The sequence below is a fragment of the Podarcis filfolensis genome (assembly GCF_964270895.1).
Source record: "Podarcis filfolensis genome assembly, chromosome: 2".
Taxonomy (NCBI): Eukaryota; Metazoa; Chordata; class Lepidosauria; order Squamata; family Lacertidae; genus Podarcis; species Podarcis filfolensis.
This window is the reverse complement of record NC_139605.1, coordinates 23,960,107-23,985,516: the sequence shown is the minus strand read 5'-3', so window position 1 is coordinate 23,985,516 and position 25,410 is coordinate 23,960,107. Positions and strand designations below refer to the sequence as shown.

Below are 25,410 nucleotides of genomic sequence, written 5' to 3'. Positions count from 1 at the left end.
TTGAAATGTCCCTTTGTCTCAGGCTAGGAGCATCATGACATGACATGACATATGTCATGGGCTTGGATGTGAGAACCTCAAGTTCAAATTTCACAGGCTGACCTTGGGCAAATCATTATCAGTTTCACTGTTAAGCTTTTACTAGATATGGTTGTGGCTAAATTGATAAAAAGCAAAGGTTTCTGAAGCTTTGAACCTGGAATGGGAAGCTCCTTGTTAATTTGCCTGATAGAAAACCTTTTTTTTTAATAGAAGGGTTTTTTGTTTTGTTTTTAATGCTAAAGCATTTTACTAAGCCTTGAATTCTGCCTCCAGTGAATGTTGGCAGAGTATATTTATCCAACTTGCTTAAAGGCATTTTCCTAAGAGAACTATAGCTCTATTTTTTATTGCCAGGAGCCCTTTTTATGAACATATTTTTTATGTCATTAGTGTCTTTTATGTCTTAAGTCAGAAGACATTTCTCAAAGATCATCTACAGAAGTTTGATCTTTAAAACCCGTTCCAGAACTGAACTTTGTTCGTGAAGCTGCTGATTGCTGAAACACACAGTACAAATCGTCAGAGGCAAAGACATGCTTGGAGAATGATACCCAAGTGATGCATTCAATCACACCAGCCCAGTGGCGTAGCGTGGGGGGTGCAGGGGGGGCCGGCCACACCGGGGGCAACATCTGGGGGTTAGGGTTAGGGGGCGCAAATCCACGGGTTAGGGGGCGCAAATCCACGGGTTAGGGGGCACAAATTACTTGCCTTGCCCCGGGTGCTGACAACCCACGCTACGCCACTGCACCAGCCTTCCCTAACCTGGTGCCCTTCAGATGGTGTTGGACTGTAAACTCCCATCATCTCTGCCATTGGCCATGCTGGATGGGGCTGATGGGAACTGTACTCTGAAAATATATGGAGGGCCGAGTTGCCACAAGGACTACGCATATGCACTGGGCGCGTTTATGAGATTTGAGTCCTAGCAAATTTGTGGGGTTCTAATGCTCACTCCATTTGCTCAGGACAGAGCATATTTCAAAGAGCATGCTGTGTCTACTTCAGTAGATGTCACAGCACAGATGCCACACATGTGAATCGTGGCACTCTGCTACAGATTCTGCTTCCCCGCAGAGCATAACAGGTTACATTTTAGAGTTAACTGAAAGTAATTAGCTTGCAAGGATGGTTTGAGGTCAGCTTTTCTCATTTTGAATTCAGCTAGCTAGGTACTTCAGGAGAGCCAGTGTGGTGTAGTGGTTAGGAGCAGTGGACTCGTAATCTGGTTAACCAGGTTTGCGTCTCCGCTCCTGAACATGCAGCTGTTGGGTGACCTTGGGCTAGTCATGCTTCTCTGAAGTCTCTCAGCCTCACTCACCTCACAGAGTGTTTGTTGTGGGGGAGGAAGGGAAAGGAGATTGTTACTCACTTTGAGACTCCTTAGGGTAGTGATAAAGCGGGATATCAAATCCAAACTCCTCCTCCTCCTCCTCTTCTTCTTCTTCATTGTTATGTCGGTAACTAGGATAGCACTGGTATTTTGCCTCTTAATGCATGCATGTGTGCAATGGTAGAGGCCTGACTGGAAAGCTCAAAGCCCACCACCGCTACACGAGAGATGGATTGAAGAAAAGGAAATATGAATTGGCCCTGCTCCGTAGCTTAACCAGTCATGACTAGGAGTGGCTAGGAGCTAGATGGTCTATATAAAAAAAGTGCCGACTTGCTGGCCAGTTTCCCTTTTGACTTTGTTTGGGGCTTCTCCAAAGTATGTAAAGACAATAAACAGGCAAGGGAACCACTGGCCCAGAGCGGCACCCATCTGAGAGGTGCCAGAACTGCTCTCCGGCTGAAAAAAAAGCACTGGTTGTGTCTATTATTTCAGTGTGTCTACTCTAAGAGAGGCTGCCATTGGATGCAACCAATAATAGCCAAAAGGAGAGAAGGAGAGCTTGACTCTTCCTGCTGCACGCACAGATAATGAACTGTGTTGATTAAATAGGAAGCCTCCCTGAGTGGGACATCCTCTGGTAGGCTATGTAGCAATCCTATATGTTAGGTTCTATATGTAGCACTGTCGATGAAATCCACAAAAGGGCTACAGGAGTCATAGGAACATAGGAAGCTGTTGTACGCCAAATCAGATTGATGGCCCATCTAAGTGTGACTGGCAATGGCTCTCCAGGGTTTAAGACAGGCACTTTCCCCTTGCCTATCTGGATATGGTGGAGATTAAACCACTGGCATGCAAGCTACTACTCAGCTACATTCTCTCCCCCATGGTTTATCATGTTTCATTTAATCACAGAATGAAAGACCGTGCTGCCCAGAAAAGTGAAAGGGATGGATGGGTCACCAGATTTGAAATTCTCTGCTACTTGTTGCTAATGAAGAGCTCCCATAGCTGGACCTGATTTACTTGTTTGAGCAATGCTTACGAAAGTGCTTTACAAGGCTAATAAGCATCAAAGGTCTATTTAAAGAAGAAGGCTTGGGGACAATGATCTGATCATAAAACTTTTTAGCTGAAAGCAGATGAGTGTAATAGTTTGCTAGCCAGTGTTTCCTGCCTCAAAATGTCATAAAGGGACATGAATTCATATCAGCTGCTGAAAAGTTCCCAGAGATAAAGGACATTTGTTTGCTGAGCAGCCTTTTAATGAGAAACTCCTTCTGTGGCATTCCTGATATGGCACTTTCTCATGGTGCCCAATGGAGACATTTTGGTTACATGCTGCCCATTCTCTCTTCATTAAAGGTTAAATTCACTGGCAACAAGTAATGAATCTTCAGGCCCAGGGCAAGGATGCAAAAGTCAAATACTTATTAATATAAAGTGTGTTAATAACTCATGGCGAAAATTGGGCAGGACATAAAATGACATAGTTGTACAGGCTGAGAGGTGAGTGGAATGACTTGTGCAACTGGTTTCAATACATATTAATATGCTGACCAATTTGTAAACTCCATGTGATAACAGGATGTGGGTGGCGCTGTGGTCTAAATCACTGAGCCTCTTGGGCTTGCTGATCAGAAGGTTGGCGGTTCAAATCCACTCAACGGGGTGAGCTCCTGTTGCTCTGTCTCAGCTCCTGCCTACCTAGCAGTTTGAAAGCATGCCTGTGCAAGTAGATAAATAGGTACCACTGAGGCGGGAAGGTAAACGGCATTTCCGTGTGCTCTGGTTTCCGTCATGGTGTTCCGTTGCACCAGAAGCGGTTTAGTCATGCTGGCCACATGACCCAGAAAGCTGTCTGTGGTCAAACGCCTGCTCCCTCAGCCTGAAAGTGAGATGAGCGCCACAACCCCGTAGTCGCCTTTGACTGGACTTACCCGTCCAGGGGTCCTTTACCATTTTTACCTTTACCAAGTGGCAGAGGCAGGAGCTCTTCATGAAGCATCTCAGAGAGCCCTTGTAGCCCAGCATTCCCCAACCAGGTGCCTCCCAAATGTTTTGGATTGCAGCTTCCACCATCCCTGACAATTGGCCATGCTCACTGAGGCTCACAGAAGTTGAGTGGGGGAGGATGATGTAGGGGGTGTTGGGATGCATCCAAGGAAACAGGGGCAATTTGCAAGCCCCCAGCTGGCCCCAGCCCACTGGCCGGTAAGCTGGGCGACCTCCAGTCCTTGGAGCAGCGTCAGCGACCCCAGCTTCAGAAGCTGGAGCACGCTCTAATCAGCAGAGTAAACGCTACGCAACAGGAGTGGCAGGAGAGGCTGTGTCAGCATATTTACAAGCAGTTTATTCAGCATACATCAGGACAAAAGGAAAAACATGTCTTCTCCCCTTCATGTCCAAGCAAGCAGGCATAAGCAATAGCTATACACAAAATGGAAGTTCCCAGCAAGCTGTGCTGGAGTGTAAACAGACATGTGACGCACAACAATCCACACATCTGTTCTTAAAGTGGAACGGAATATTCTAACGGGGGGGGGGGGGGACATCAGGTACTGCTCTTAGGTTAGAGACTAGTTTTCTTGGAGCAAAAGATTATACCCTCAAGACTGGAGCACCTGAAGCATCTCTCCCTGTTCCTGTTGCTGCAACATCTGCAGTGAGGTTGCGATTGCACAAGCCCAGCAGCAGAGTCAACCCAGTGCTCTTGCTGGTGTGCCTACCCAGCCCCAACCTCACAAACAGCCCCTCCCTCACCCCATTAGTTGCACCAGCCTCTTCCCATTTGTAATGCAACATGAGTTAGTTTGCACTACATCTGCCCAGGTGAAAAGGAGGACAGGGCCCTTGCATCTCTAATAACAGGAGAGAAGAGGGGATTTCAGCAGCTGAAACTTGAATGACGAGCTACATCTGCCAAAAGTTCATCCTCGGGACAGGAGTTCTGTTCTCTTTCTCACCTGGCAGCCCTGGCTATGCCTTTAAATTGCATTGTTAGTGAGCAGGAACCAGCAAGCAGCTCGGAGAACAATGATTAATAAGTGCACTTGATTGGTCAGCATATGCTTGCGGAAGAAATTGTTCACATCTCACGTTGGCCAAGCCATCTGCAAATTAAGCCATGGTTCAGAAGTTGAGGTGAACATATTGTCCTCACACAGCCCCGATTAATTCAATGAGTGGCAACTTCCGAGTTCAGTAGTTTTTCAGAAAATGCCCCCGTTTCTCAACCAGTAATTGCGGCCCTACTAAAGAGGACAGTAGTTATTCTATAGTAGAATAATCTCTATTCAGCAGGCAGTAAGATCTTGCCTACCTCTCCAAGGCAACCTCCAACCTAAGTAAACTTTCAACGTAACAAGCACTAGACCTCATATGCTTGACAGAAACCTCTAGCATTCTGTAAATCTTTCAGCAAGCTAAGCTAGAAATGTTTTGCTTTAGGTCACACAGATGCCAAGTACAAACATAAAATGATATGAATCCATGTTGCATGAACTGCTGTGGAAGCAAGGAACTGCTTCTGAGACCAGTTCTTCCACTCCCTTTGAGTTTACTTGTGAATGGGAAGCAAGGGCTCCACTTCCTTTTGTCACAGGTGGAAAAAATCATTGTGCGGACGGATTTGGACGCAGTGACAGTACTCAATGAATTCCTCATCTCTGCTCGGAACAGGTTTCATATTCTGTCCTGCATGCATTCCTGACCAGTTTAGGCTTCCAACACATCCATATGCAGGGACTGTTTATTTTTATTTAAAACTATGCTTGTATGAGTAGTTATCATACCAAATTATAGTTGACAAAACTTGTAGCCATAGTCTAAGGCAGAGGTAGGCAACCTAAGGCCTGGGGGCCAGATGCGGCCCAGTCACCTTCTAAATCCGGCCCACAGATAGTCCAGGAATCAGCGTGTTTTTACATGAGTAGAATGTGTCCTTTTATTTAAAATGCATCTATGGGTTATTTGTGGGGCATAGGAATTGGTTCTTCTTTTTTCCCAAAAATATAGTCCAGCCCCCCACATGGTCTGAGGGATGGTGGACCGGCCCATGGCTAAAAAAGCTTGCTGACCCCGGGTCTAAGGGCATGAATGGCCACTGAAACAGGTCTCTTTGTTACGTCCTAGTTACCTCCTTCTCCTTGTTTATCTATTAGAGCCACCATTAGCCTGTGAAAAGCATAATAAGATTATCAACTCAAGAGTGTTAAAAACACTAGGGAGATTTCTGAGAGTCATATCCAAATCCTAGATTAAACTCTTAAGGACAGTGGAGGACTTTGCTAGACCTGGCATGGGAGGGTCATCCGTCAAGTATGTTAAGCGTTTGGGAGGGTATAAGGGGAAAGCAACTTTCCCAAGGTGCCCATTTTAATGCACTGAACACCCTAAATCCTTCATAGTTTTGGCTACCCTTGCTCCCACATTTTCCACCATCCCCTGAAATATGCGCACAGAGCTTGCCCATATTTTCCCATTTACTGAAATCAGACCTCTCAGGGTACAGGCAGGGCCTTTTCTGCTGTGGCACCTAAACGTTGCAATCTGCTGCCAAAACAGATACATGTCGGCCAGCCTTTCTACAATCTGGTCTATTCATGCAGCAACATGAGATGAGAGGCTGGACTGCAACACTTCAGGCTCCAGTTGAAGGGTCACATTTCTGAATGCTCTCCAGTGTTGGAAACTCCTTGCAAGCAGGCACAGGATTCGGCTAGAACTTTTCTCCCCGATATGCCAGTTTTCTATCTGCAGGAGTTCTTTAATTTTTTACTTTTATTTTTTTACTGAAGAGTGATATCCCTTCCATGTGGTCCAGCGCCACACTCTCTTCTAATACTGCAGCATTCTATCGCTTCATTTTGTCTCTTGGCAGCTGAAGGCATTCCATGATGTTGTTAATGGTTGGAGGCAGTGGAAGTCTTTATCAGTGGCTACTAACTGATGCCTTTGTTCTGCCTCCACAATATGCCTCTGAAAACCAGCTGCTGGGAATTGCAAGTGGGGAGAAGGGATGTTGCCCTCAGGCTGTCTTTCCATAGGCATTTGTTTGGCCACAAGGATTTTAGACTAGAGGGGACTTTGGTCTGATCCAGCAGGGCTTTTCTTATGCTCACTTTTACTTCAAGAGTCTTTATCAGCTGAATACTGACTAGGATGTGAACATGGTTCTTCTTCTGCTGTTTTTATTAGATTGCATTTTTATGACTTTTCCATGGGTGCACCTAGATTATCCTGTGCTGTGAACAGCCAGTTCCCTCCTTTGCTGTTTTGCTCTGCCAAAGATATTTTTGTTCCAGCAGACTATCGCTGTGCTGAAGCAGACAATTGTTTTTATGTCTGGCTTTAAATGCTGACTCTGTCTCTTTCCATTGGTTAGCCCATATTATTATTATTCTATGGAGCTGCGTTTTCAATGTTGTAAGCTACCCTGAGTGGTGCATTTGTGCTAGAAAGCATAAGATAGAGATGTTTGCTTGGATAAATTCCCATTTGCACCTTTATTTAATATCAAAATTTATATGCACTGCTTAATATATCAAAAGAGGTATATAAGTGATTTAAATAAAACGGTATAAAATATGCAGTAGAAATTGTGATAGGACAGACATCAGCAGAAATAATAAAATTATCAAAATGTAGATAAAATCAAGCTTCAAAACCAATTATGCATAATAAAATTGCACTTCTTAGTAGGCTTGCATACCATTTTTTCCCCAAATCAGTATATCAGTAGTGCTTGCCTAATTAATACAATTTTGGTATAACGTAAACAGTGTTTTGGGTATATTTTATTGAACAACAATTACTATAATTATAAATATGTGCTAACATGATGCTGTTGATTATGCCCTAATTTTACTTTTGTCTTTCAATCACAGGAGCGCAAATTTCCTAAATTTGTATCCAAAGAAATGGAAAACATGTACATTGAGGAACTGAAGTCATCGGTCAATTTGCTAATGGCAAACCTGGAAAGCATGCCAGTGTCCAAAGGTGGCTCTGAGTTCAAGTTACAAAAACTAAAACGAAGCCACAACACCTCCATCATCGACCTGGGAGAAGAAAATGAAAACCAGCTCTCAAAGTCAGACGTTGTGTTGTCTTTTTCCCTGGAGGTAAAATGTATAGCTTTTCTACGGATCAATTAGGCATGTTGGCAATATTCATGCAAGAGAACAACAGCAAAAGAAAGTCTCAACAATCACTGTTTAGCTAATCAGAGCTTAAAAGAAAAGCTTTGAGGGCAGAGGTCAGCAAAACAGAAACCAGGCCCCTAATACTTGAGCAAAGGAAGGGGGAAAAAAACCTAACCAACAACAAAAAGAAATCCCTTTAACATCCCTTTTGATTTGTTCTTTCAGGTTCCATGTAGCCTTCTTAGTGGAGTCTGTTAGGAGAATGTGTAAATGTTAAGCCAATTACCTAAATTAAAAATCGCTCGCTTATCTAAAAATATCCCATTCAGGACACCTGAGGTGGCTTCAAAAGTTGTTGATCCACAGTTATTATTCTGAATCAAGAACCCCTTTTTTGCACACCTGGATTTCCATAGAACAGGGGTAGCCCACGTGGTGCCACTCAGGTGTTACGGACTACAGTTCCCATCAGGCTCAGCCAGCATGGCCAATAACCAGGATTTATAGTCTACAGCCTATGGAGGACACTATGTTGGCTTCCCCTTCCATAGGACTTTAGCAACACTTCAGTGCTCACTGTCTTGGGACAGCCTAAGGCTCCTTTTCCCTGCACAAGGAATTCTGAACTACATCTTTTGTTTGTAAGTTTGAGAATCTGCATGTGCTTCGCCTGCCCATTAAGAGTCCTTGTGCAAGGCAAAATAAATGGGAACTAAATGCTACAAAGTGAAAAAGACAGCCCGGCGTTGAGTTGCATGCTCCTTAACCTATAGTTCAGCACACTTATGTCAATTTGATGTGCTTTTTCGTGTTTGCCAGCAGCAGCAGCCAGTGGTGGGGAACTGTGCACTCTAATGGTGCCAAGACATGGGATTTGTTAAAAAAAGAGAAAAGGAACATGACTTTTTAATATAATAGCCCCTTATTTGTTGTAATGACTATATGTGGGAATAGTCAGGGAGGCAGGAGAGGATATATTGTTTATTAATATCCTTCCTAAATTGTGCTAGCAAGTTCTATAATTTAGCAGAATTTACATTCCCCTTTTAAATGCACAGTGGATAGCTGGTTGCAGGCTTGTTTAAACCTCTCAATATTAGATTCCTGTTAAGTTCCCTTATATCCCTCTTAAAAGAATAAACACGCCACAATCTTGTGTAAAGTATATAAAAGAAGTAGACTCACATCATCAGTTCACAGTTGGATCCCTGAAGGCAGACTTAGTTACAAAGTATATACATGTGGATCCCATATGGAGATAGTCCCAGTGTTCTCTGTTGGCTGAGAGCCAACAGAGCATTTCTAGCTAAAAGCTGCTGCTCCAGCGATGGAGGAAGTCAAAGAGAAAGGGTGTTGTGTGCCTTGTCCTTTAGTTATCTGGACAGGTAAGGTCACGCCCACCTCTAGTCACATGCAAAGGAAGTATGTCCCAGCCAGAAGGAAACAGAAAGTTTTCGACTGGCTGGACCAAACATTCCCTCGCATGTCCACTCTAGGAAAACGAGGAATGTTGTACTTGACTGCTACTTATGTATCACATCCCACACTGTAAAGGCGTAATTCAAACCTTACCTGAAACAGTGTGGGTGCTTCTAAGATTTGATTGCTTCCCATGCTGGCCTAGTAACTCAGGAAGGAAAGCGATTGCATGGGCGGCCAGACTCTGGTTGTTATTCCCCACGTCAACATTGCTCATGCTATGGGAAATGACCGCATGAATCAGTCTGCCCACACAATTGTCTCCCTTGAAATATTAGCAGCAGAATGGTAAGAAGCCCTGCTATGGAAATTCCCACATTGTTCAAGTGTCATATTAATGGGACCATATGCATAGGAACATAGGGTGCTGCCGTGTGCTGTGCAATTACATTGGCTGGCAGTAGCTCTTCAGGGTTTCAGATGAGCGACATTCCCAGCCCTGCCTGGAAATGTCAGGGACTGAAGTTGGAACTTTTGATAGATGCTCTACCACTGATCTACAAGCCTTCCCCAACCTGAAAAAGGGTTATTTGTTTGCATTCCATATATGTTTTCCCCATCTCTTCATTTCAGTCGACAGCAAACTTTGCTGTGCATATTGCAGGGGAATTTTTTTTTATTTGTTTGGATCAAAAATAGATCTTCTGGGAGGAGGTATTTTAATATTCATTAGAGTTGTTTCACAGCTTTTTTTTTAACACTGGTGTCTGAATTACTAAATCTTCTTTCCCTGTGTTCTTTGCATTTGATCATTGCTAATTAGAGGTGTCACCTACGTTTTGCAGGAAACCTTGATTTCTAAGCATTAAAAATTGCAGCGGGTACAAGTTGTACAATTTATCTTCACACATGTACTTTGAAATGTACGGTTCACCTGAATTGAATGGTAATTGTGTGTTCTTTGCGGTGTAACATGAAGGCTAGTCTCACAGTCAAGGGTGGTTAAGCTACTCTACTCTCCCAGCTCTCTGACATGCTCCAGCTTCTTTCCAAAAACAGTTGCACAAAAATCCATTAACCCAGATTAATAGACACAAGGAGACATCCGTTGCCTGGCAATACTCATTCATGAACCCACATGCATGTTAGCCTCTCTTCCTGAACTGTCCGTGCCATAGGGTGCAAAACCAATAGGATGCCCTGCTACTCCAACGCTGAATGCAACCTTGGGTTATACAACACTGTGCCCAGTTCCCAGTGAAGATGCTGCTGATTGTTCCACTACTTAATTATGTAGTTCGGCTTTGAAAGCGGAAAGCACCATTGGGGTGCTGAAGCAGGTATAGAGGACTTTCCTGCACTGCTTTTTCTGTACAGTGGTACCTCGGGTTACATACGCTTCAGGTTACAGACTCTGCTAACCCAGAAATAGTACCTCGGGTTAAGAACTTCTGTTCAGGATGAGAACAGAAATTGTGCTTCAGCGGCGCGGCAGCAGCAGGAGGCCCCATTAGCTAAAGTGGTGCTTCAGGTTAAGAACAGTTTCAGGTTAAGAATGGACCTCCAGAACGAATTAAGTTCTTAACCCGAGGTACCACTGTATGTAATTTGGTCTGGTAAGGAGCAGGGAGGAGATGGCAGCATCAGAACATGCCACAGGCAGAGATGAGACACATCACAGTCATATGCTTACAGAACTATCGTTCTGTGTTCAGTGACTCATGCCTCACAAGTGATCCATGCCCCACTAGCCAGTTGTGACTTTAGGAGAATTGTATCCTAAATCCATGTGTGGTGATCAATCAGAACTTAAGCACAAGCAAAAACTATTGAAACCTTGAGTGATGCAGTGAGACATTGGAAAATGGCTTTTGACGGCACACTTACTATTAGAGGGCACGTCTGGGTGGTCAGCAAAGAGATTGTCAGGAAGATATAATGTGAAGGCATTGCACCATGCAGTTTTGGACAATTCACATGATCATGGCGCCTGCAGCAGCTGCTTGAAGCTCCCGAACACATGAACTTCCTGCCTGTCACTAGCCAGTCATGTGCAGCCTGCCAAAAAAAAAAAAAAGATTAAGGGTGTGGGTGGCAGCAGCTGTTGCGTACAACTTTCTGGGCATGCGCAGAGAGCCAAGTTGAAAAGGAATTTCAACTAGCAGTGGTTGTGTGAATCAACTCCACATCATCAACCCATCTTCCCACACCTTGAACTGCCTGGTGACTAGAAGCAGGATACCTCGTGATCTGATTGCTCAAATCCTCTGCCCCATTTATTTTATTTTTTTAAAAGGAAACAATTCTCCTGCATTTAAGAACTTGGAGATAATTCATTTTAATTAATGTTTTTTTGGGGGGGTTGTTTGCTGACTGTCAGTAATTCATCAATTCGCAATTAATTAATGTAGAGCCGTTGTTTCATTTTCATTACTTCACTTACCTATTTTTGACACGTCCAGCCTCTTAGGTCTGTCCCCTACGTTCCTCACCAGCAGATTCTCAGGCTCACACTATCTCAGAAATGTCATAAACAATAACTAAAGCGTCATAGAAATGTCTTCAAAACATTGTTTCCAGACCTGATTGCTGAGTGGAGAACGTCATCCAGAGAGGTTTTCTTCTTTTTTCTTTTAATAGGTTGTCATCATGGAAGTCCAAGGTCTCAAATCCTTAGCACCCAACCGCATTGTATATTGCACTATGGAAGTGGAAGGGGGAGAAAAGCTACAGACGGATCAAGCCGAGGCATCAAAGCCAACGTAAGTTTTTCTTTACCTCCATTTTCTTTCTCCAGCCTAGCAGGAAAAACACACACAGTGAGTTCTCTTCTTCCTTCTGCACAAGGCGGTGAGGAATGTCTGGTCTTCCAGAAGTTGCTGGGGGGAAATTCCCATCTTCCCTTCCTGTTAGCCATGATGATGATGATGATGATGACATGTGCGGAAATATACCTTTCCATATGAGATCATCTCTCGACAATGAATTAACAGCTCCTAAGCCATGAGTTAGTAAGGGCTTGTAGCATTTTCTTTCGTCCCGTTGAATGTTAGCAAGACATATCATAAGCACTTAATTTTAAGTATAAGCTGGATAGATTTACTGAAATGAAAACCGGGAGACTAAAAAGGAGCACAAAGTCTTGCTGATTCTATATTCTGTTCTGTAAGGATGCTTGTTTCAGTGTTACCTGAACATTCCCATGTATGGTGTAACACATGGGTAGGCAAACTAAGGCCTGGGGGCCAGATCCAGCCCAATCGCCTTCTAAATCCGGCCTGCAGATGGTCCGGGAATCAGCATGGTTTTACATGAGTAGAATGTGTCCTTTTATTTAAAATGCATCTCTGGGAAATTTGTGGGACCTGCCTGGTGTTTCCACATGAGTAGAATGTGTGCTTTTATTTAAAATGCATCCCTGGGTTATATATTTCATATTTTTTTTTCAAAATCTAGTCCGGCCCACCACATGGTCTGAGGGATAGTGGACTGGCCCCCTGCTGAAAAAGTTTGCTGACCCCCGGTGTAACATGTGCTATTTCTTCCAGCCTCATTCGGTACTCTAGGTTGGTTTAGGGTGCATTTTGCAGATATGGGAGCCACTCGCTCGCTCATGTGCTGAGAGATACGTGGAAATTCAGTCAAGAATCCATCTTATTCAGTATGTAGCCAGATGGAACTGCTGGAACTTTCAGGCAGCTTGCACAAATCTGTGGGTAGAGCCTTCCCTTTGGCAGGGAGACATATAGTGATTGAAAATCACCAGCTTTCCCTTTGATGTGCTCCAGAGCCATGGTTCCAGGGATCTCCATCACATGGAGAGAATGCCATTATATGGAGATAGCATGTAAAATGCTACTCCACGATATGGATGTGAGTATTGCCAACGTAATGGTCCCAAACAGAGTCAGAAGCTTGGGGAGAGGGAACTGCCTTTTAACAACGATGTTTTCTCTCCAAAACTGAATTCTTAGAAAGTAAATGGTAATTTCTCAGTCACCCTTTTTCTGCGCCCTCCGTAAGCATTCATCTGGAAAACACAAACTGTATGCAATCATAATACAAAAGCTAAAAATCACCTTTCCCTCCTAAATCTTATGACTAAGCCTTCTTGTAACAGCTACCTGTTTGATCAGGCTTACATTACATTTACCCCCATTTAATTACATTTTACATTTAATAACTTTCAATTGAATGCACACCCGCACATAGATATATGTGCCTAGGCATGGGACAATTACAGGAAAAGGCACCATGTGGTGTTCTTTTTTTGTCCGAAATCTAAAGATACAGAGGTACCTCAGGTTACATACGCTTCAGGTTACATACACTTCAGGTTACAGACTCCGCTAACCCAGAAATAATGCTTCAGGTTAAAAACTTTGCTTCAGGATAAGAACAGAAATTGTGCTCCGGCGGTGCGGCGGCAGCAGGAGGCCCCATTAGTTAAAGTGGTGCTTCAGGTTAAGAACAGTTTCAGGTTAAGTACAGACCTCCGGAATGAATTAAGTACTTAACCCGAGGTACCACTGTATACATTAAGATGACCACTTATTGAAAATGTTTTTATTTTAAAAAAATCTATATAATAGAAGTGGCCAGATAGTCTTCTAGATTCACTTTTCATGATGCAGTTTTGATTTCTCCCTCCCTCCCTGCCCCCCCTCTCTGTATGTATTTGTTTCTGAAAGTACAAGCGGCAAGCCATTATTGTTGCAATATCCAGGGATGTTCTATCTTTACCAATGTCCCCAAAGAGCTGCTCTGATCCACTGTAAATCTGTCAGGCTGCTTACATGTATTGCAAAGCATAATGAGCAGTTTCCAACTCGGTCATTGTCTTTCATATCAGATTTTGTCATCATTCCTTTTCCCTTCTCTAATATACCAGGTGCAGGTATATTTTAAACAACAACCTCAGAGTCCTTCACCTAAATCCTAGTTGTCATTTAGGCTGTCAATCAATAGCGCATCTGTCTAGACAAGCTTTTAAGCCAGTGCTGTTCCTTGTGCATCCCGATTTGCTTTAGCACTGCCACTGAAAGGTGCAAAAATATGGAATGTGCATTGAATATTAAGTTTCCAGGAATTCAAAGTCCTTCTGTGAAAAAAACATGTGATATACTTCAATAATTATTTGTTTTGCAATGAGAAATTTTCGTTGCTTTCAGGCTGACTTCAACTAACATTGTGTATTCTTGTGATAGAGGCATCCTCATTTGGTTATTCATTCATTCACTCATTCATTCATTAAATTTCTATCCCATTCTTCCTCTCAAAGGCAGCAGACCTGTCACACCAATCTATCTTGCCATATTTAGTTCTTTTGTACCCCGATGCTATATGAAAGCTTAAAATACACATGTTTATTCACTGACTCACAGCAGCTTGATGGTTCTGCGGGGTGGGGAAAGAGAACACTACGAGTTCCATTTGATAGCTCAAATATAAAGGTTAAGGTAAAGGGACCCCTGACCTTTAGGTCCAGTCGTGGCCGACTCTGGGGTTCCGGTGCTCATCTTGCTTTTTTGGCCGAGGGAGCCGGCGTACAGCTTCCGGGTCATGTGGCCAGCATGACTAATCTGCTTCTGGCGAACCAGAGCAGTGCACGGAAACGCCGTTTACCTTTCCGCCAGAGTGGTACCTATTTATCTACTTGCACTTTGACATGCTTTCAAACTGCTAGGTTGGCAGGAGCAGGGAGCGAGCAACGGGAGCTCACCCCGTCACGGGGATTCGAACCACCGACCTTCTGATCAGCAAGCCCTAGGCTCTGTGGTTTAACCAACAGCGCCACCCGCATCCCCAGTTCAAATATAGAGCTGCTAAATTCCTAAAACACCATTAAAAATTGTTCCACATTCCGAATCAGCCAAATGTAGATTTTTTTGAGGGTGGAGAGATGGAGGTTCAAAGCAGCACCAATTTCCTTACGGCCCTCATAAGATCTCCATGATGTATTCTGTCACCTCTCCTTCACTAAATACATTTTATTGCCTTTATTTCTTCCCCTGTCAGTCAAATGTCTGAGACTGACAGCACGTCTGGACTGCCACTACTTTCAGGTGGGATTCAATCACTTGTCACCAAATACAGGTCAGACCATTCAGCTGATTTTGGTGCTCTTATGCAACAAACCCCCGCCCCCAAATCAGACTTTTTGCAATAAAGAAAGTGCTGGAGGAAAGACATTGGAAAACGTCGGGTAACATCTGCATGACGAAACATCATATTAACCTCCTTGCAAGCATGTCAGAATGAACACTCAATAAGCAGGCTGTCTGGAAGTGAACTGAGCAGCCTTTTGTAGCAGTTATTCCTGGGTGCGGGGAGAAATTGGATAAAAATTATAGTAACTTGTAGTTTCCATGACCTCACAAAGTCGAGGATCAAGTGCCAGTCCTTTTTGGTACTGAAGAGAACCCTGTCCCTAAAGCAGCCATAAATGGAAGCTTTTGGGTGATGTTCTTAAAAACAACCTGGGACAAGGTGTTCTTTCATCCCCTTAACAATTTGAAGTACTTGCAAGCTTTCTCGTTTGCTTTGTTTTTTTGCACTACCAGTGAAAATAGATCGACTTTAGGATTATAGAATCACAAAATTGTAAAGTTGGAAAGGACCGTGTGGGTCATATAGTCCAACCACCTGCAATGCAGAATGGCTAGAGCAACTCAGCCGAATGGGCGTGTATTATTATTATTATTATTATTATTATTATTATTATTATTATTATTATTTGCCCAATGTGGGGTTCGAACCCACAACCCTGGGATTAAGTGCCTCATGCTCTACTGGCTGAGCTTACAGTTAAAATTAGGCATTTGGGATACAACATTTTGAAATGTTTCTTTGTAAAGATTTCCATTCAGTAAGGAACTTAGTGTGGGCTTTAGCTCAGGCCAATTCTTGCTGTGTAGGATTTTTTTTTTCATGCAGGGAGGGTTTCCCTGTATCAGGAAATTTAAAATGCTTGACATATTACTATGTTTTTATATGTACTGTAAGCTGCCCAGATTGGTGGGTTATGATGATGATGATGATGATGATTCAAGCATTCAAAAGTAATCCTCTGCCAGACTCAGAACTCTGCCACCTTATCCCTGTTGCATCTGGAGGCTAGGCATAAACTGCTTTTAGTCCTGACTCAGATCAAACCCTGAATGTTGACATTATTCATTATTTGTTCATTGGACAAGAAGCACACTGCGTGCTTTGATGTCCTGTTAATTAAGGTGTTTTTTTAACCCTCTTCTGATGTTTATTTCCAATTTATTCCCCTCCTGGGGAAAAGATTCCCCCCCCCTTTCTTCATGTTTGATCAGAACGTCTATTGGCAATCTGTTCGTGCGGCTTTTGATTGAGATTAGCTGATCACATTTCCGCCTTTCAGCTTTGAATTTGTTGTGACTTTTTGCTTATTGTGAATTAAAGAAGCAGCTGAACAGCTCCACATAAAAACAAGATGAAATGTGTTCTGCCATGGTGGGACCGAGTAAGCATCTAATTGCCAACGCTCCCTAAAGGAAAGCCCTGACAGTTTGAAGCCAGGAACCTGCCCAACATTTACATTGCCCTGTTTTTCAAAGGAAACAAGAAAAAAAAATAGCCTCATTTTCAAGTGATCTCACAGGGGGAAGACCCTGTCATGTCATCAGAATTGCTCCCGGCATCAGAGCTGCACCTGTTCCTCAGAGATTAGGGCTGCAGTCCTATACTTGCTTACTTGGAAGTAAGTCCCACTGGAGTCAAGGAGGTTTATTTCCCCCACATCTTCATCTTTCCATTTGCAGAGGGCAATAAATGTCCTTGAGAAACAGGTTTGTATTCAACAGCTGTGCTTCCACTGCTGTGCTTAGGTTTCTAGAGATGCTAAGTCTGCCTCCTCCAAATTCTCAGAGACCGCTTATCGCTTATCGCTGTTCGCTCACACGCCCAAAGAAACAAACCCGATAATGAATTTTATCTTTAGTTTTTGAGCCATCACTTGTAACCATGAGAGGAAACTTTATTGAGTCCCTTGTAGATTCACTTCCATCCAATAACATAAGAAAAGCCTGCTGGATCAGGCCGAAGACCCATCTAGTCAATTAATTAATTACATGCCATTCACCAGCAGATTCCATGCAGTTAAAAGCATTTAAAACAAATTAAAATCACAGGAACAGGGAATCCCTCTGTTCTCACAAGAGGCCCCTGAGCTAGCCTGCTGCCCTGAGGTACCATGGAGGGCATTGTCCCATCATCAGTATTGAAGGAAGATTCAACTTCAGCATATGATTTCAATGTCCTTTAACACAGGCAACAGAAAAGAACACAGGATGGTTGACTGTGATGAACGAACTGTCTTTCAGCAAAGACTGTTCAAAATTATTTGTCTTCTTATTGAAGAATCATTGAAGCCCAAATACAGTATCTTGCTGTTGTTGTTGTTTAGTCATTTAGTCTTGTCCGACTCTTCGTGACCCCATGGACCAGAGCACGCCAGGCACTCCTGTCTTCCACTGCCTCCCACAGTTTGGTCAAACTCATGCTGGTAGCTTCGAGAACACTATCCAACCATCTCGTCCTCTGTCGTCCCCTTCTCCTTGTGCCCTCCATCTTTCTCAGCATCAGGGTCTTTTCCAGGGAGACTTCTCTTCTCCTGAGGTGGCCAAAGTCTTGGAGCCTCAGCTTCAGGATCTGTCCTTCCAGTGAGCACTCAGGGCTGATTTCCTTCAGAATGGATAGGTTTGATCTTCTTGCAGTCCATGGGACTCTCAAGAGTCTCCTCCAGCACCATAATTCAAAAGCATCAATTCTTCAGCGATCAGTCTTCTTTATGGTCCAGCTCTCACTTCCATACATCACTACTGGGAAAACCATAGCTTTAACTATATGCACCTTTGTTGGCAAGGTGATGTCTCTGCTTTTTAAGATGCTGTCTAGGTTTGTCGTTGCTTTTCTCCCAAGAAGCAGGCGTCTTTTAATTTCGTATCTTAGGAACACCATTTGAAACCACTGAAACTAGCTGGTTAACTAGCTGTGGTGCATGAACCAGCTACCTTTCAGATTAAATAAGCCTTTGAGCTCATTCAGGGTTAGGACATACTGTTTCTTAGTGGTGAATGTTAGTAAGGCCAAAATATGTTAAACGGTTCCCAGTTACTTCCTCAGAGTTGCTACTATACGTGGGTGTAGATGCGGTAATTTTAAAAGTTTACAATCTTCAGCCTACAGAATTCACACCTGACTTCTTGGCTTTCTAGCATGTTTCTCTAGCTCAGACAGAAGAGTTTCTGTGGGAGAGCTTGTGTTGAAATACGAACGGCAATGTTCACGACGTAGCAATGTCTGCATTTTAAAGGTCACACGGTCAACACTTTGTTGGAATGAAAGGCGTAGGACAGGCGATGTCTGGTGTGTTTTGCAAAATTCATCTTTGCTATGACGTGGGGTGCAGGGATGAAACCACCTCCAGTTTAACAGTTGTTAATCTGGAACCCCAACATAGCAGTGACATTCATCTATCTAAACTCTTTCTAAGCATGAAAGTGCCGGCTGTATAGCACACTAAACAATTGAACATCTGAAACAAACAAACAAACAAACAAATAAATAAATAAATTGTCCAGTAGCACCTTAGAGACCAACTAAGTTTGTTCTTGGTATAAGCTTTCGTGTGCATGCACACTTCTTCAGATACACTGAAACAGAAGTCACCAGACCCTTATATATAGTGAGAGGGTGGGGTGGGGTATTTATCAGAAGGGTAGTAGGAGATGGGTGATTGGCTCAATGGGTATGGTAAACCTGTTGACTACTGTTAATGACTTCAATTAGTCCTACAGGAAAAAGCAAGGGCTAGTATGCAGATGATTAGCATATGTAATGAGTCAGGAATCCAGTATCTCTATGCAAATCAGGTCTCTCCATAGTTTTCAGTTTAGTGATAAGTTGTAATTCAGCAACTTCTCTTTCAGTTCTGCTTCTGCAATTCTTTTGTAATAAGACAGCTGCTTTGAGATCCTGTATTGAATGTCCTGGGAGACTGAAGTGTTCTCCTACTGGCTTCTCTGTATTGTGATTTCTGATGTCAGATTTATGTCCATATATATAAGGGTCTGGTGACTTCTGTTTCAGCGTATCTGAAGAAGTGTGCATGCACATGAAAGCTTATACCCAGAACAAACTTAGTTGGTCTCTAAGGTGCTACTGGACAATTTTTTAAATATATATATATATATTTCGACTGCGTCAGACCAACACGGCTACGTACCTGAATCAGAAATAAAAATGCTGTAACTAAATAGGTCATGGGGGCAGAGGGGAGGAGAGGAATGGGGGGGCTACTAAGGACTCTACTGCTTTACTGTAATAATATGCAAACCCTAGTAAACTATTGATAACAATAAAAAAGAGGAAGGGGAAATTTTCAGCCCACATGTGATTTCTTCATCAACAGAATTTAAAACCTGTTTGAACATAATAGCATTCAAAACACTTACAGTATTTTATCTGACGACCAATGCCTGATGAGTTGTCATTTGAAAACGTTCATTGCCCCTCATTTTGAATTTGGCCAAAAACCATACCCACCCTACAGGTGCTTCAATGCACACATGGAATTCCAGTGAGTCTATGGTACGTCCCATTAATTCCAATGGTGAGACGGATTGATACATGCAAGGAATGTCTATATGCACTGTAATGAATGGGGTGGTGAGCAGGTGGGAAAGTATTTACTGGGGAAGGCATCATTACTCTGCAGCTAAAAGGAGTTACTTTATTTTTAAAGGGGGGTGCCCATAAAATTCTAACCCCCTCCCATCATTATTGCAATTCTGTTTTCAAACCCGAACCCTTTCCAAAGCAAACATCAAACCTGAATTCTGAATTGCAAAGAACCAAGCAAAGCACACTAAATTACACACACTTTGTTTCCTTTGGACAAAGTGATCGATGTTGCTTGTGATGTCTCCTCCGTGCTGTGGGAAGTGTTCCTGCAGCAAAATCTGATCATCAAGAAATTCACGAGAGGCCATGGCTAGTTTTGGGGTGAGAGGACCGCGCCAGATCCCCGTCTGCAGCTCTCTGATGCCATCTAGTCGCTGAGGAGCGACATGGCATGATTCAGTGGGGACCACTATCGATGCGCAGCACTCCTGAGTGTGCGTGTGTGTGCCTTTGTGTGCACCACACTTCAGCAAGCAGTTAAGCTGGAAATGAGTTATATACCAAGACACTTCAATTTCTTCACTTTAAAGGTCACCGTTCTTTCAACTTCTGTAGACGTTCCTTCAAGATAAGGCAGGCAACTAATTGGTATGGGAGCAAGGAAGCAGCTAGAGATAAACATAGCACAGTTAAGCACAAATGAGGCCTAAAGCAGGCATTGTCTAGCAAACCATGATGGACATTAGATTTGCTTCTTCCACCACTATCCTGTCCCTGATTATACAACTCTGCTATGGGAAGAATTATTTGAAGTCTTTATTAGATACTCCAGTAAAGGCATTCTGGGGTTTGGCTTTCGGTTTCTGTATTGTTGGGTTTCCCCCCCCCCCATTCCTCCCCATATCTCTCATCTTATCAAATCCCAGGACTCCATTTCTCATGTGGCATTTGATTCAGCAACTTGGTGATATAAAATGGCTTCAACACTGGATTAGACAACTTTATGGTGGAGAGGGATATCATAGGCTACCAGCCATGGTGGCTATGCTCTGTCTCCACAGCTGGAGGAAATATTAATATCACAAACTGCAGGAGGGGAGAGTCCTCTTGTACTTGGGATCAGTTTTCTGGCTTTCCAAGATATCTGGTCGGCCATTGTAAGAGCAGAATGCTGGACTAGATGGGCTAGTGGCCTGACCCAACAGGTTTTTCTTATGTTCTCATATAGATGGTGATACACATTTCACCAGAAAGGTGAGCGGTGGAATGAATGAATAGAAGATAGAAGAGGCCATGGCAAGACTAAGCTGCACAAGCCAATTCTGAAATTACGTATAGAAATTATTGATGCACTTTTAAAAGACAATAATAATAATAATAATAATAATAATAATAATAATAATAATAATAATTTTTTATTTATACCCCACACTCCCCGGCCAGAGCCAGGCTCAGGGTGGCTAACACCAGTAAAATTACAATAAAAACATAACAGGGGGGAACCAATTTATTAAAATACGGGTTAAAATACAATTTAAAATGCAACCTCATTTTAATAGTAGCCCATAGATCAAAACCATAAGGGGATGGAAACATAAGGGTCAGACTGAGTCGAAACCAAAGGCCAGATGGAACAGCTCTGTCTTGCAGGCCCTGCAGAAAGATGTCAAGTCCCGCAGGGCCCTGGTCTCTTGTGACAGAGCATTCCACCAAGTCAGGGCCAGTACTGAAAAGGCCCTGGCCCTAGTTGAGACCAATCTAACCACCTTGCAACTTGGGACCTCCAAAATGTTGTCATTTGTGGACGTTAAGGTCCTCTGCAGGGCATAGCAGGAGAGGCGGTCCCGTAGGTACGAGGGTCATAGGCCACATAGGACTTTAAAGGTCAAAACCAGCACCTTAAACCTGACCCTGTACTCCACCGGGAGCCAGTGCAGTTGGTAGAGCATAACACCTGGTGTAGCCAATTTGCAAATTCACCAAAAGTAATACTGGGAAATCTGTTTAATAGCAATATTCACCTCTAATTGAATATCCCTCTTTTAAAAAAAAGTTATTGCTATCAATATCCCACAACTATATATACTATTAATTTTTTCATCTTCAGCTGAATATGCTTAGAATCTCTATCTGAGTTGATTCCCTACACTAATTCAGTTGGAACCAGACTTGCAAAATAAACCAGAGGCACCTCTTATTTAGAGGGCTACGTATAAGAAACAAAATTAAATCAAACAAGGTGTCAAAATGGCACCAGATTTATGGGCTTTCATCACGAGCCACTAATGAAGACACACATGGACCTGGAAAGGGTCTTTGACACTCAACAACCTCATGCCACACAGCAGTTCTCAAGAGCCCTGGAAGCTGTATGGCTGGTCACACTTTTCTCATCGCAGGTTGAACATTGGGCATATTAGATATTCCATCAAAAGAAGTGCTACAAAGTAGAAGATATCTAGAGCTTGTGAATAACAATCACAGATTTATTATGCTAAAAAAGGCCCATTGGTGGTGTATGTAGATGTACAAGAAGATTTTGTTCATAGATGTGCTCCTCTCGCTCTCTCTCACACACACACACACACACACACAGAGAGAGAGAGAGAGAGAGAACTGACAGAAGCTGACAAAGATAAAGACTGAGAATTCCCCAACTAGATAATCTATGCACTTTTAAATCCTTTCATACACCGATTCTCTGCAGTCTAAAAAGCAATCCAAAGGTTTGGCAAAAAGGGGGAGAAATGAAAGTAAATTCCATTGTCTGGATGATTTTTGCTTTGTAGCAAGCCAGCCAATCACATTCTGATTCTTGTCTCTGGAAGGACTTTGCTATCTAGATATTCTCTGAAGCTATTTTTTTTTTTTTTATGAATGCTAAGCACAAATTCTTATGAACAGAAGCTGTGCACTTAGCATGAATGCAGATATTTTAGCGGCCCTGAATTATGTCCTTATGCCGAACATCACTATGGCAACTAATGACATCATCCTAAAATCTAGCTTGCCCTAAATCCAATTGCAAAATTGTCATTTCTGTAATGAAGTGGACATTTCTCAGCTTTATTAAGTATGAATTTATAAGCGCCGCATTGTTGTCAAAGGTTTGCTACGTGTCTTTACCCTCATTTGGTTTATTCCCTTTGTGACTAATGCTGTTCTCATAAAGACAACACTAATGAAAATTAGTGTTTGCATTTGGTTACCAACATTTGTTGATAGCATATGGTCTGGGAATGCTTCAGCAAATAAGCAGCTTTTAATAGTAAGCAGAGATAGGCATTGTAGAAAGCAGATGCTATCGAAATACACAGTGCAAGGTTATGTGCGAGGGTATTTTTTTCTTCTCCTTTTACACTTCTTACACCTTCCTTCCTTCCTTCCTTCATTCTTGTTTTCATTTTCTTCATTGAAGATTCATCTCAAGGTATCCAGGTGCCAACAGGAAAAAAAGATGTACAACACAAGCCTTGTGACTCTAAAATGACAGCAAAATCTTAAGCCTGTTCCTTTCTCCTGATTAGTTTAATACCAGTAATTGCTAGAAAATTACTATTTAGTTGCCACAACATCCTTTATCCCTGCCAAATTTGGTTAACTGGTAGAACCGTAGAGGTTTCATATTTTGAATACTACTAAGAAACGGGATTATTGTTAGGTTTTTCTGGCCATTTGGTGCACTCACACAAAAGGTTTAAGTCCTGTAGAGCTTGGTCATAAAGTGACGTTCAGCAGCAGCCAGAAGGAGGTCGATTGGAGAGCAAAATCGACGAGGAAGCAAACAAGTCAATTTGTCAGCCTTTTGCTTGGCAAAAGTTGCGTGGAGCCAAGATGCAAAGTCATGACAAACTGTATTCAGAACATAAACACATTTTAGTTCTGTGTTAGGCAAAGGGGAAATATTATTCCCGGTAGTTTTCCAGTGCGAAAATATCATTTGTCCAATGCTGGTTTGTCAGGTATTCCAGCTTTAAGAACTAAAAATATTCTGAGCCAGCTAATTAAGCTGTGAGAAAGTGTGACTGTTTTAAACTGTTTTCAGTTATGTCATAAATAGGAACCTAGGAAGCTGCCTTATAGAAAGTTAAGACTATTGGTCCATCTAGTTCAATCATGTCTGCACTAACTGGCAGCTGCTCTCCAGGCTTCCGGACAAGGGATATTCCTAGCCTTACCTGGAGATGCCAGATATCTTCTGCATGGGGACTAGATGCTTTACCATGGAGCTACAATAAACTCCAGTTACCTATTTGAAAGAAAAATGAGGTGGAGGAGCCAACTACTGTTGAGAATTGTTCCCAGCAAGGGAAGTCACCAGCTGAATTTTATCACCTATGGAATTTGCAGCCTGTCTGTGGAACCTAAGCACTGACAATGCAGTAAAAGCATCCTTGTACCGTACTGCATCTAATACTTGCACCAAATGCCTGGCGAGCCACTCACAGCTCTCCCCCATGGACCAATGTTTGTGAGCCAGTGTGGTGTAGTGGTTAAGAGTGGTAGATTCGTAATCTGGGGAACCAGGTTCGCATCTCCGCTCCTCCACATGCAGCTGCTGGGTGACCTTGGGCCAGTCACACTTCTCTGAAGTCTCTCAGCCCCACTCACCTCACAGTGTGTTTGTTGTGGGGGAGGAAGGGAAAGGAGAATCTTAGCCGCTTTGAGACTTCTTCGCGTAGTGATAAAGCAGGATATCAAATCCAAACTCTTCTTCTTCTTCTTCTTCCATTTTGGAACCAGTGCTTGATTATTATTGAAGTCCTTGTGAGGAATCTAAACTGAATCACCTTCTTCTAGGTGAGTGGAGAAGATCTGGCAAACTTGGACAGATAAACAATACATTGCCTTTATATTATCTGAAGGTTGATTCAGGGGCAGAGCAAGGTGGGTGCAGTCTGCCCCGGGTGTCATCACTGAGGGGGGTGGCATTCTGCATGCCGCACACCCACGACTCCCGCCTACCGCGAGCCGTGGGGGAAAGGAGGGAGCTGCACCACTTTGCCGTTTTGATAGCCCCGGGCTCCCTGGCTGCTGGAGGAGGCAGGAGGAGCAAACAAGGGTGGGCAGAGGGAAGGGTAGAAGCAGAAGCTCCCTAAACTCAGGACCCAAACACTGTAACTGAAAAAAAAAAAAAAGCTCAACTACTTTGGCCAACCCTCCCCTTAAAAAAGTTCAACAACTGCTGGCAATGACAATGGGTGGATCACATCAGTCTTTTTATACTGTGAGTAGATCGCAGTCTCTTGGGAGTCCAACTAGATTTCAATGGGGGGGGGTGACAAGAAATTTTCCGCACCGGGAACCACCTGACCTTGCTATGCCACTGGGTTGATTCACATAACCATGGACTTCAACCACCAAGAAGGCCTTTTCCTGAACACCACCAATTTAATCTCAGGAGGCACTTAGAAATGATGTCAGTATTCAGCCACATTCGTGTGGAAGGTCATTTAGTCCTTCACAGTTTTTAAGTGGTCCTTTTAGTTTATGAGAAAGTGCTCAGTCCTTGAGATCCTATATATGTCAGTTTGCTTTGGAGCACAAACGCAGGTTACAAATGTTTGAAATAAATATTTCGGGGTTATTGTTTTTAAGATGTAGCGATTCTAGTACATACTAAACCATTTATAAGATTGGTCATAGCACCAAAATCCCCCTGGCAATCAACTTCTAATGACATCTCCATAAAACAACTATGCAGTATATGGAAGAAGCAGATTTGAAAGATGACATGCAAGAGGTTTATAGAAATTGCTTGTGGAGTGGAGAGAGTGGAGAGGGAGGAATTATTTTCTCTGCCTTTCTTTCTTT

The 25,410-nt window shown here is 42.9% G+C and overlaps 1 protein-coding gene across 13 annotated transcripts in view; it reads left to right on the top strand.

Annotated features, from left to right (window-relative positions):
* The window catches only part of CADPS (calcium dependent secretion activator), a 348,429-nt gene that overhangs the window by 127,088 nt on the left and 195,931 nt on the right, over positions 1-25,410 (top strand). For all 13 annotated transcript variants that reach the window (XM_083600416.1, XM_083600415.1, XM_083600422.1 and 10 more), the window contains exons 5-6: positions 7,267-7,503; positions 11,584-11,705. In XM_083600416.1, the coding sequence (XP_083456542.1) occupies positions 7,267-7,503; positions 11,584-11,705 (359 nt within the window). The remainder of the gene's footprint in view (positions 1-7,266; positions 7,504-11,583; positions 11,706-25,410) is intronic.